Source organism: Phodopus roborovskii, unplaced genomic scaffold (genome assembly GCF_943737965.1).
Source record: "Phodopus roborovskii unplaced genomic scaffold, PHOROB, whole genome shotgun sequence".
Taxonomy (NCBI): domain Eukaryota; kingdom Metazoa; phylum Chordata; class Mammalia; order Rodentia; family Cricetidae; genus Phodopus; species Phodopus roborovskii.
Window position 1 is genome coordinate 33,150,423 of NW_026126470.1, and position 13,883 is coordinate 33,164,305.

Consider the following 13,883-nt stretch of genomic DNA (forward strand, 5'->3'; position numbering starts at 1 on the left):
GGGGCATGCTGTCCTGGTTGGAGGTGGCATCCTGCCCATCCTGCCCATCACTGTCCCATTTCTTGCCTCTCTTTTCTCCTGATATGTAGTCTGACAAATTGTGTGGGAATCCTTTTCAGGAGGCAAGTTCCTCCTCTAGCTGGCATCAGAATTTTAGCCTTTTCTTTCCTTGGCATGAGATTACTCACGAAATTGCAACTTGAAGTAAATTGTTTTAATACTCTGAAAGCCAAAGGTAAGGGCATGGGTATCTCTTTCTCAATAAAGTATATTTCCTACCAGATTACAGATCCATTATCACCAATTCCCAAATCAGATATCTTTCACCTCTGTAAACATTCTGTAAAGATGTGAGGATACCAAACCCAATGTCTACTCTGAAACAGAGGGTCCTCAGTTTAAAAAGTAAAACAAGCTAGAGTTAAGCACTATCATATCTACACAATTTACCCTGTATAATGGCCAACACTGTCAATTTGCTAGGGCCTAGAGTCACTTAGGAGACAAGCCACTGGTGTGTCTGTGAGAGGGTTTCTGGGCTGGGTTAATTGAGGTGGGAAGACCCAGTCTGAATGTGGTCAGCACCATCCCATTGCTGGGATCCTGGACCTAAGAAAGGAGAAAGCCAGCTGAGCGCCAGCATTTGTCTCTCTCTATCTACTTCCTGAGGGCAGACACAACGTGACCAGCTGCCCCAGTCGCCTGCCATCATGTCTTCTCCAGTACAAAGAACTATATCCTCTCAAACTATAAATAGAATAAGCTCTTCCTCCCTTAAGTTGCTTTTGTCAGGTATTTTGTCACAGTGATGAGAAAGTAACCAATGCATCCTGTTTGCCCACTGAATCACAATATATAGACCTGATGGGTTATTTCATAAGGAACTTTCCCAGGGTACTAAAATGAAAAATTCTGGAAACAAGATGGCAGCCAACTCCAAGGCATGATGGGCAGATGGGGTGTGTCTGAACCGCACTGGTTCTCTGTTCTGGATTCCAACTCCCACTCCAGCCTTGCTTTCTGATCATATCAGAATAGTATATAACAAAAAGAGGCAGGCTTTCCCACAGTATTGTACTTCAGGGGGGAATTGTGACTATGCAATATGGCTTCACACAGAAGCATCTGTGTGTAAGCTTTCTCCCTACATAAGAAGACATGAAGAAGATGTTTCCTTTAAAAGGAAGACTGAAAGGAACTGGGTCTTTTCCTTGCTAGCATTTAGTACTTCTTATTAAGGGCCCAAGTCATTCTGCCATCTATCCATGATGTTCTGTACTTCAATAAACTAACTGATCTACAAGGTACCAAGGGTCATTTCACCATATATCAATGCCCAACAAGCATGTTTCTTCAGGGGCAGTGTTTACAATGGCACTCAGAGGGTGGGACCTCTCAGGAGGAGCTTTCACCTGCCATTTTAGCATACATACCAGGTTAATGGCACAACTGGAATTTCAAGTCATACAAAGCAAACAAAAAGATCAATGGCGATTTCTGTTAGGAGAAATAAAGACAAATTCACTGCCCTCGAAAATTAGAGAGGAATGGACAGAGCAGGAGCCAGAATGTTCTTTGCATAGATGTCAGCACACAAAGGACAACAGCCATGCAGGTAGAATTAAGTGATCACCCTGGCTGCACATCCTGGGTAGTTCTGGTCTTCCCAACTTCCTACACTGTTTGTTACTATGGTTTTACAATCTCACGGAATGTCCCATTCTTTGTCATATCTCCCTTTCTTAAATCTTCCACTGACAGATGTGGGTGGGTGCAAGAGTCACAGAGAATACTGTGCATAGAGGCCAGAGAGCCACCGCTTGGTGGCTCTGTTCTTTGTCCCAGTGACTTACTCTCTTGTCTCAGTTTCTCCTCCATCCAATGGGACAGTGTAAGAAACACAGCTTGGGCCCATCACACCTAAGGCCATCACATGTATGGATGTTATGGACCTCTATGGAATCCTGCCCTGGCTTTCAATGCCCAGCACTACAGGGGAAGGATCCAAATGATAAACAGGCCCTGTTGCCTGGAGTGAAGAGCAAGCACCACCCACTGAAACCCAGCTGCCTGGCTGGGCCTTTCCTGAATGCTGGGCAAGCACAAACGTTTCTTTAAAACTTTAGCCTAAACATGTCCTTATATTATTAGGAACCTTGGTTTGAGTCAATTAAAGCTTATAACGGCACCAGGCGCCTCATCCAGAAAGGTAACATATCTGCAATCTTCAAGGTTTGTTCTAAGTGTGACCACTGCTGGCACTGCTGAGTTTTACAAACACAAGTTACAGCAGAGTTCTCAGGGTACAAGCTGGGACCTAACAGCCTGGCCCAGCTACATGCCCCGATACACCTATTAAAGTGACAAACACTGATAAAAAGCAGAGAAAGAAGTATCCACTATAGCCACATTGGAAAGAGAATCCAATAAAGGGTCAAGTAGTCCCAAGTCTATCTGCAGGATCCTGGCATGAGGGTGATATTTAAACAGAGAGCAAAGGGTGTGTTATAGCTGAGCAATTAGTCAAGGCGCTTCACCATTCATCACTGACCCATCACTTCTCAGCTTCAGTCTCTCCTGGCAGAAGTCTGATAAGCTGTCAGCACTGTGTGAAATCTCTTCCTGAGAGACAAGTTTCTCTTTTGACTAATACCAAGCTTCAACCTTTCTTTTCCCTGAGCATTGCATTCCAGGAGAAGTTTTATTTCTTTGGGCTTCACTGTTTCGGTAGGCTGACAGTGGACAAGAGGGAACAATGTCTTTTTAGAATTTCTCCTCTTCTACCAAGGGTTACACACCCATCCCACCTGTTAAAGGAATATGACAATATGGGTGTCTGAGGTATGGTAGAGCTGATCTTGTCATCAAGTTTTGCACCTAGATTATGAAGACACCAGATGGGGAAGCCTCTGTTCCAGCTGAGAAACAGGAGGGCCACATTGCATACTTTGGAGGATAGACCGGTTCCAGCCCACTCTTGTATGGAAATGTTCCTGGGTGGAAAATTCTAGAGCAGACCTATCCCAGGATGTGAGGAAAGAGAATGTAGGTAGGAACTAGTTCCTCTGTAAATATGTAATTAAGTCTAAGAGAAATCACCAGTTGGTGCATGCTGAGGCTAGAAAGGAGGCAGGAAGGCCTCAGGAGGGCAGAGCCCAGGCCCATGAAGCATCTCTTTACAGCTGGCCTTCCTCAGCCAGTGCCTGACAGCAGGGTCAGGGTTGTGCCTGAAGGAAGTTTCATGTAACAGGATGCCCCTTGAAGAGTGTTTCCACAGGAAAATGCCACCACTCTTCAGGGCTTGCAAGTGTCTCTTGTGGGCTAATGAGACAATTGATAGCTGGGAGTCCCTAGACAGCTTCTAGATGGGACTGGTCAGAAAGACTAAGAGGTCAGGGAAGCCAGGGCACTGAAGGTCCAGGTCAACAAGCAACTGAACAATAAGCAATCATTCAGAGTGCTGAAGTCTCCATCCAAGTTCAGGTGAAGAAGTGCGGTCCTGGGAGGAACCACGTCCAGAGTATCGTGGGGACCATGCCTACTCCACACACGTCGTGTACACATTTTTCACTTGTCTATAGCTTCATAAACTGGAAACAGCAAAAACTGTGTTCCTGGGTTTTGTGTGCCATTCCAATTATCTGTTGAACTAAAGAGGTCCTGGGAAACCCCAATTTGTCCCGACAATCAGAAATGGGGTGTACAGCAAGGCCAGCTCGTGAGCCTCAGCCTCTGATCCTGCCAGTGACACTAACTTCTAGCTGTGAGGGTCAGAGTGAATTGAACGGGAAGATACCCAGTTTATGACAATAAGATAAATGTACATGTTCAATGTCCAAAGTCTTTGCATTTACCAGACTGCTCCAGACTCAGTGGGGTGGGCAGGACCTGAATCTTGTCCTGTCCTTAGTACTTTTCTCTGTTCAAGCCTCAAGAGATTTCACTGTGGGCTTCAGAAAGGGGATGCTGATGAACCTGTGTTTGCAAAGACACCAATGGTGACACTCAGGCGTCTTGAAAGGATGCAGGACAAAGTCCAAGTTCAGGGCCCTTTGTATTTGTTCACAAGTACCCAGTCCTTACTCTTATTCATCTGAGAGAAGATATCAAGTCAAGGATCAAGCTGGGCTTGGGCTGGGGGGGAAACCTGTCCCTTTCTTAGCACAAGACATGTAGCCTTGGCTAAGGCCAAATTAAAAAAAAAAAAATCAAAACAAAACAACAAAACCCCCGAGGCCATGGAAGAAGCTAGCAGGAAAGGGGTTTTGAACAGTCTTGGAATCAAAAGTTTCCATTTCTCTGTCCTGAGACCAACAAGGATGGCTCCAACTAACAATCTAAGCAATAGTAGAGAGGCCACCTTAAATGGCCTTCCCCAATAATGAGATTGATGACTACCTTATTTGCCATCCTAGAGCCCTCATCCTGTAGCTGATGGAAGCAGAAGCAGACACCCACAGCTAAACACTGAGCCGAACTCCTGGAATCCAGTTGCAGAGAGAAAGAAGTGATGAGCAAAGGGGTCAAGACCAGGCTGGAGAAACCCACAGAAATAGCCTACCTGAACAAGGGGAGCTCGTGGACCCCAGACTGATGGCTAGGAAACCAACATAAGTCCGATCCAGACCCCCTGAACATGGGCTCAGTTAGGAGGCCAGGGAAGTCAATGGTACCTCTGACAATGGGACCAGGATGTATCCTAGTGCAGGAACTTTGGAAGCCCATTCCCATGGAGGGATACTCCCTTAGCCCAGAGACACAGAGGGGAGGGCCTAAGCCCTACCCAAATGACTCAACAGACTTTGATGATCCCTCATGGAAGGCCTCACCCTCTCTGGGGAGTGGATGGCAGATGGGATGGGGGTCTGTGGGAGGCATGGGAGGATGGGAGTGAGAGGGAACTGGGATCAATATGTAAAATAAGAAAATATATTAAATAAATAAATAAGTAAATAAAATATTCTATCTTCCAAATAGGAAAAAAAAAAGTTTTCCTTTCTCTATCCCATGGATTTGGGGTCCTCAAGTTCTCAAGAATTCTATACAGCAAGGAGACCATGGGGAAACTGACAAAGATTTCACTGGAAATTTGTACCCTACAGGGAATGGTGTCAAGTAGAACACAGCAAAGCTACACTCAGTCCCAGAATAATATTAAAAAGAGATCCCCATGCCTCTGGTCTTCTTCTAATGGGAGAGTTAAGTAATGTCCCAACTGAGACATGCTATGAGAAAAGCTTATTTTCTGGCTCCAGTCCTTTCTAAAAATGGGTATGTTATGGCTGGCCAAGGCATCTGTCCAAAATGAAAAGGTCACATCCAGAAATAAGGGGTCTTATTCTCCCAGAAGCTCAGGAATATAATACACACACACACACACACACACACACACACACACACACACACACACACCACACTCCCATAAATGAGTATAGGTTAGGGGCAACTAAGAGCCACTGAGGGGGTCCAAAGACAAAGTCCCACCCTTCCTACACCCATAGCCCGTAACCAATGGAGGGCAGCCACTCTGGGAGTGAAGAGTAGAAGACTACCTGGCCAGCCCACTTGACCTCAGAGAACAGCACTTGAACATATCACTGTCAATTATTTCTTCAGAAGGCATGTCACACAAAATACTAACTCCCAGTTCCTCCTATCCCCTCCCACCCCCATCTCACTTTCTGCCTATGCACTTGATTCTATGAACCACATCCAGAACCTCACCTAATACCTCTTATAGTATTTGTTCTTTTATATCTCAACTTAGCAAAAGGCCCTCACACATCTTGAAGGATGTGTCAGTATTTTCTTCATGTATGCCTCCAAGTAATATTCCATGTCCATACTGATGTGTTCATGCAGCTTGGACTACTTTTCTCTTTTGTCTATGGTGAATGACAAGATTCTGAGCAAGATGTACAGACACTATTCACCCAAAGGCTTTGGTTAAACATTTGCCCTGTAGATGGACTAACAGGAATGCATTTCGCCTACCCACTTTCTAAAGCTGCTATTTTGGCAATATGAAGACCTTGGAAGCTGGACTGCTGCAATGTCTGCACTTCTATCCATCTTCAGCTGCCAGGTCAGCCCTTGATACTACTCCATTGCCCCTCAGACTTGGCAGTTTCAGAAAATAACAAATACAAGTTTGCCCACCTCCCCAGAAGTATACTGTTTACCTGTCACAGAAACAGTGCTAGCTGTTAGAACAGGCACTTCTCAACAAGGTATCAGTAAGGTTGGGCCCTCTACTCCATATGTCTTGATTTCTACCCTGTAAAAGTGGCCACAGGCTCATCTACCTCTGCATGAACTATGCTAGCTTCTATGTTCCAATGCCTGCCATGGGCTTCAGTTCCTTCTGCTACTGTAGTATCTTCCAGAGACTTCTCTGGATTCACCAAGGACATGTGACTTCTGTACTAGCAAGAGTTGTGGGGAAGTGGCCTTCCTTGGGCTGATGACATAGAACCACAGTAATAAATGTGGGAATATCTGGCCAATTTTAAACAGAGTATCTTGGACCCACATAGTTCTCTCCAACCTGGCATCTTGAGTGTTCACTTAATGCATCTGTCACTCATGTCTATGAGAAAAGAAAGCAAGATATTTATCCAACCAAGCAGAGTAATAAATAAGTCTGATTCTAAAAAACCCTGACCCTAATGACAGCCAAGCAAGAGGGATACCACAAGCCTGGCTTGTTCAGAGCCTGATCAGTGACAGCTAAGGAAACAAAGCTGTAATCAATCACAGGAATCTGAAGTTCCATGAAAAGAAATCTTGGTACTAAAGTATGCATAGTAAGTTGACAGGAGTTAATACATACAAACAATCCTTGCTGTGAAGGTGACAAGGGTGTGTGGGGGTGAGGGATGGTAGCACTCTCCTCTCAACTTGAAATACCCTCCAAGTTGTCTGGTAAACGTGCCCTATACATTTAACTTGAAAATAAAATGAGTATAGATCTACAAATGCTGGTCTTCCGCATGCAGGGGTGAAGAATACACAGACGGCTGGGAAGGAAGAAACTGGCCTAACTTCAGGATGGTCACCACTGTGGGCAGAAAGCAAGCATAGAGGACAGGACTTTTGTCAATGTCGCAGCCTAAAAAGTATCTTCTCATCACACAGACACTTGCATACCAATGTTTCTACAGCAGTATTCACTTTAGCCAAGTCATGAAACCAACTTAGACATCCAACAACATAGGAATTCGTAAAGAAAATGTGGATTAGATACATATGAAATTCCTTTCAATCATCGAGAAGAATGAAGCCAAATCATTTATAGGGAAATGGATACAAATGGAGAGAATCTCATTAAGCCAGACTCAGAACAAGTATTGCCTGTTTTCTCTAATTTGTGGTTTATAGACATTATATAAATACATAGTCACATATGTATAATGTGACATACAAGCATAAGCCAAACTGTTAAGAAAACAGTGGGGTTACCAAGGCAGCAGGCATGGAGGAGAGGCCTATTTACATTTTCTTTGTCTTAATTTTGCTTTATTTATATGTGTGTAGATATCCTTGGATGCCAGAAGAGGTGTTAGAGTTACAGGTTGCTCAATGTGGGTGCTAAGAATCAAACTGTGGTCCTCTGCCAAAGCAGCAAGCACTCTCAACTGCTGAGCCATCTCTCTAGCCCAAATCTATATTCTTTTTATGTATACAGAAGTACATTTTGCAGAGTTGTAATGAATGGCACTGACAGGGTCCCTTTTCTCATCTGATGGTCATGGGAACCATAGAGGCAGGGATGTCCTACTACCCATGTGGGCAGGGTCTTTGGGTTTGGAAGATAAGTTGAACAGTAGGCAAATAAGCCATGTTTAATATGGGGTACACATTTAGGATATAAAATGCATAGTATTAACAATCATAACAATCATTCATAATAAGGCAGTAAATACAAGATGGTAATGTGAATACAGCAGGCCAAAGTTCATCTTTGATTTTTGGTAGTTCTTAGACTATTGAGGTCTCCTTTGACTTTCTGATCAGTCTCATGTGTGCATCTGGCTTGTAAACTCTGAGCAACAGAACTAATTATATACCAAATCTAACTGGTTCATAAACTGCCTCGCATGGATGACTTCACATAAATACACACACCAGTTTTACTGACAGGCCACAGAATTCGGCCTTTTAGACTATGTACTCAAATGCTTTCAACATTTTGTAGGTGGTCAGCCATCACCCTCTGCCTCCAGTGCTTACCAGGCCCCTCCCCACCGAGGTCCTGTCATCTCTAGCTTGGTCCTATTAGCTGGCTTATCTGTTGTGGGTATTTCAGATAATTGGAATCACACAACATAGGGCTGCGTGTAGCATGATGCTTGTTGTTTTTTGAGACAAGGTCTTGTGTAGCCCAGTTTGGCTTGGAACTTACTATGTAGGTGAGGATGACCTTGAACTTCTGATCTTTCTGCTCCTAACTTCTGAGTATTAAGATTGCAGGCATGTACCACCATACCTAATTTATATGCTAGGGGTCAAAAGCAGGGTTTCATGCATGCTAGGCAATCATGCTCCCTGTTGAGCTACATCTCAAGCCCCCCAATAACATGTTTTTCCAGGCTCACTGATGGTATGCACACATGTGTTTGTGTTTCTATTTCATTACTGAATGATCTTCTTTTATGTGTAGACTTTTTCTTTTTTTAATCCCTTTATCCAATGATAGGACCATTTCATCCCCAGAATAATGGTTCTATATTTTCAATAATTCCAAAACAAAGCTTAGCTCCAGCTTGGCATTCACTCAGCATGCAGGGAAAGACAGCACAGTTCACACACCCAGCTCACCTTTTCCTGGGTTGACCTGACCACACTGGAGACTTCTCCAACTGTCAGCTGCAAGGATTTCGCCTGTGGGTTCTGCTGGAACGAGAGATGCAGTGGGCCCTAGAAGAGAGAGGCTGTGTGAGAAGAAATGCATAAATGTAGCCTGGGTTTTGTCTATTTTTAAGTACAAACTTGCTACAAAATTAAAAATTAAAAGCAAAACAAAACATATAACAGAGCGTCCTAGAAGTGGTTAAATATCAATAGGTTTACACTATCCAAAGCCAGTCAAATGTTGGACTTGTTCAGCACCTGACAAGCAGGACCTTGTGAGGAGGGAAGAATGGAGAGGGCCACTGACTCGGAGATGAAGTGATGAAGCATCATGCTGAGCCCTAAGATTCAGGATGGAAGAGAAGTGAAGCCTTAGGGCAGACTGTGGGTGCAACTTGCCCTCTCAGCTATGTCTTCTCCTTACTAAGTAAGTGTTCTTCTCTGGATGGAGGGAATACCTCTCCTGCTATATGAGGCTGTAGGTGCACTGCTACTTGAGGAGCCATCTCCTCCTCCTCTTACACTGCTGGGCAGAAACCCAGGACCTGGCATCTGTCTGGGATGTGAAATGACACAGAAGACTGCTGGCTGGACAGGAGCCTGTCTGGTGTCTGTGTCCTTAGTCTTTGTCTCACAGTCCTTTAGGGCTGCCTGGCTCCCCAGTGACTGGAGCTCCATGCAGTCTCTAGGGAATGCTGTGCCTCTCTTGTTTTTTATTTACTTATTTATTTTTCTTCTTTATTTTTTTGGTGTGCATGTTTATTGTGTGTCTCTAGGGAATACTGTGCCTCTCTTGTTTTTTATTTATTTATTTATTTTTCTTTATTTTTTGGTGTGCATGTTTATTATGTGTATATGTAAACGTCTGTGTTTGTGAATGCATGCATATGCTTATCACAATCCAAATATAGAGGTCAGAGGCAAATCTTGGGTGTCAGTCCTCACCTTCGTTCTTCCTCATTTGAGACAGTCAACATGCACCAGACTAGTTGACAATGAACTTCCAGACAGTTTCCTCTTATCTCACCATATGAGCTCTAAGATGATAAAGACACATGCTACCACACATGATCTTTACATGGGTTCTCAGGATTCAAACTCATGCTTGTGAGGCAAGTGGTTTACCCACTGAGCTAACCCTCTCTTTTTCTGGTGTGGAGGAGTCTTGAAAGTTAAAAATTCCCAAGTGAGGGCTAGGGATATAGCTCAGCTGGCAAAGTTCTTACCTAGTATACATGAAGCTTCATATTCTATTGGCATGGTGCTACATCTCTGAGATCCTAGCACAAGAGAGGTGGAGGCAGAAAAATCTGAAGTTCAAGGCCATTCTTGGCTACATACTGAGTTTGATGGCAGCCTGGGCTACATGAGACCCTGTTTTTGTTTTCTTTTTGTTTGTTTTTTTAAATCTCCAAATGACATATATGTGCTTATACAAATACACACACACACACACACATATATATATGTATACATATATCAATGTAACCATAAGGCAGTAAAATTGATAGTTTATAAAAGTAAATACGGGCTTAGACAGCAACCCAAAGACTGTCCTCTTAAAATAAGTTCTCTGGAAAGTCCCAGCTTACATACCAATTTGAAACTTTCTTTAACTTTCCCTGCCAAATAGCCTTTCCTGTCTAAAGTTCTGACTGGGTGGCAAGAAGCTGCTGCCCTATATGTGTCCTGTAAGACAGAACCCCATGACAGTGAGCTAGTCACCTACATGGGTAACAAACAGGAGACAGAACTGGCAATGTAATGGGACCAGAGGTGCTCAGGCAGGCCTAGTGCAGAAAAGCAGTGGCATAACTCCCTCCCTATTTCTTAAGAGTTCTAAGAGATAAAAGTCAAGTATAAAATACATAGCTCATTTTTATTTAGGATTTAGAACCTTACCCTGTGCTAACAGCACCTACCTCACTCCTTAAACATAATGAAAGGTGGTAAAATCTACATTGATGGAGAGATAAAGTCACCATCTCCTGGCTCTACTGGCTGAGTCTGGGGCAGGAACTGGCTAAGAACCCTATGAACTTGCTAAAGCCACTGTACTGTGAGCTGACCTTGTGGCACAGAGGTCAGTGCCAGGCAGGTTCCATCAGCAGAGTGCCCAAATGCTGAGGTAAGCCAACAGGACAGGGCACCCCAGAGAAGCCTAGAAGCACAGGCTCCCTTCCTTCCACCCGGACACAGCAGGGTAGGTAGGGTAGACATTCCTTCTTGTGGTGCCTCCTGAGCAAAACCTTACACCTTTAATGTCAAGGTATGCTCTTATAGCAGACATACATTGTAAGTTAAAATAAGGATGGGGAGCCTACTTTTCTACTTCTAAACTACCTGCCTCTGTGGGTTCAGGAGTAGGGTGAGCCCATAGCTTTCAACCAATTCCTGCATTGCTGACATTCTGCCCAAAGCTAGCAATAACAGTCCATAGTCACCTTCCCTGACTAAAAGACTCTGAACACACATGAGAACACACATGTAGGAACTGCCAGAAAAACACATATTTATACACATACTCTTACAAACACATATATACATGCAACAAACAAACAAACAAAAACCCCCGAGAAGTGAGTGGGTATCCCTCTGTGACTAAAACTGTAACTCTGAGCAATGAGTGGAAAAATCCAGACCAGGCTGATTAAAGTAGAAATTCAGCTATAGGTCCACAAGCAAGAAACTCTACACCATGAAGCTTTGTTTCAAGCACAGGTCTGTTTAAAATCTGTATCAGATTACCTTTAGTGTATGCTGGCCCAGAAACCTTAAGGTGCACATGAAAAGAAGTTCATATTCTGGCCCAGGTCCCATCCCTGAGGTATCTAACTATGCATATGCAAATATTTCAGAATCAGACATCAAGAACACTTCTAGTCCAAGAATTTCAGATAGGGATGTTGCTTATGGCAACAGTAACATCCCAAGGCACTGGGGGCGGGCGGGGCTAATTTTAATGTTTAGTGCACTTGTAGAAGTCCTCCTATGTGAGTTCCAAGGGTTGAACTCTGAGCATCATGTTTGGCTGTTGTAAGCATCTTCACCCCCTGAGTCTTCTCTCTAGCTTGATTTTTTTCCTTAGTATTTTACTTTCTTTTATAAATTTAAATTATTTATATTTGTTACGTATGAGTGCCAGAAATGGGCATCAGATCCTATTACAGATGGTTGTGAGCCACCATGTGGTTGGTGGGAATTGAACTCAAGATCTCTAGAAGAGTAGCCAGAGCTCTTAACCTCTGAGCCATCTCTCCCAGTCCCAATATTTTACTTTCTTATATAATTATTTAGTGTAGAAGAGGGCATGTGCATGCCTCAGCATGCATGTGGAGGTCAGAGAACAATTTGAAAGGGTTAATTCTCTTCCCCCAAGTAGGTTCTAGTGATTGAATTCCAGTCATCAGGCTTAGCTACAAGCGCCTTTAAACCAAGATGTGGAAGAAACTAGATAGAAAAACAAACACTCACAAGGAAGCCTGACATATGAACTATATAACCACTCAAAGTAGGTAGGAGGATGAATATTAAGAACATTTAGAAGATCATCTTGACTGTGCACAGAGTCTGTAATCCAGCACGTGTGTTTCTACAGGTTTAGCAATGTGTGGGTTAGGAATATGATCAAATAACAGACCAAGAAAAAAAAACTTAATATGAAGAAGAGTCTGATGTCTCAGTCAGAAAAGCACTTGCTGTGCAAACTGAGCACCTGAATTGCATCCCTAATGCCTAAACCAAACAGTCAGGTGTGTTAATGCTTGTTTCCAAACCAGTAGGGGGACATTTGGTCGGCAGACACAGGCTCACAGGGTTATAGGCCAATGAGAGATCCTGTCTCAAAAAAACAAGGTAGATAGCACCTGAGGAGTGACAGCTGAAATTTTCCTTCGACACACACAAACATACACGTGAGGATGGGGGACACGTGCATACACACAACAGAAGAGAGAAGAATAAGAAGAACCCTACTTTTGAACTAAAAAGCAGAGTATTGATATAGCTTAGAAACCAAATATTGACAGACATGAAAACACACTTTTCATGGCCACAGCCACACTGAAGCTCTGTCCACTGAAAGGGTCTAGACTATTGAGTGCTGAGCAGTGGTGTGTATGCCCAAACCCTACATCCTCAACGCTAAATTCTTTCCCAATAAATGGAATTGAAGTTTCTCAGAGAAATGACTTGATCCAGGGTCAGAGGAGGAAAACTACAAGGTGAGCAAAATACACACACACACATAAACATGTGTATGCACATATACAAACACATGCATGCACATATACAAAAACATGCATGCACACACAGACACATGGACCACAAACACACACATACACACATACATGCACACACACACACACACACACACAGCCTTGTGGGACTATAAAGCAAGAAAAAAACACAAGTGTGGACTGACAAAGAACACAGCTGGCTAAAGAAACACACAGCAGCAATTTAGGCATCAAAGTAATAGTAATGGTACAGGGTTAGGACCCACAGGATAATTTAAAGAACAAACAAAACACAAGCCCACACTGATGTACACAACCAGCTAAGTATACTTGTAGGAGTATCTCAGCAGAGATCCGGTTAATAACATAAAGGAGGAAATAGCAAATCACCATTAAGGAAACTCCATGTAGTTAATTGTGGCTGGTGAGCCACACCGAGGGACACTAAATTGAGAGCAGAAACATCCACCAATGCATCTCCCAAGACATAATAACTACATCCACATGTGGAGACAAGGCATAAAACCATCTCACAGGACCCACATTTCCAGCAGCAAGTTACACCAATACCATGAAACCCTCAATACTGAACAGTTACGGGGTACTGTTTCTGTATGTACAGCCTCAACTTAACAGCCAGAAAAGCAGACACTCAGCTAACTAACAATCAACATCACTCCATTTTATCAAGTTCACAAATAACGAGACAGAATGGTAAACCATTACAGACTGTGGGAGACTAAGAAGTACCAACTAAGGGTCATAGGAGACCCGTGGGTGCCTTAAGCACTA

General features: G+C 43.4%; 1 protein-coding gene across 1 annotated transcript in view; it reads right to left on the reverse strand.

Moving 5' to 3' along the window:
* The window catches only part of C2cd2 (C2 calcium dependent domain containing 2), a 57,408-nt gene that overhangs the window by 37,244 nt on the left and 6,281 nt on the right, over positions 1-13,883 (reverse strand). The window contains exon 2 of the mRNA XM_051191964.1: positions 8,821-8,919. Within this exon, the coding sequence (XP_051047921.1) occupies positions 8,821-8,919 (99 nt within the window). The remainder of the gene's footprint in view (positions 1-8,820; positions 8,920-13,883) is intronic.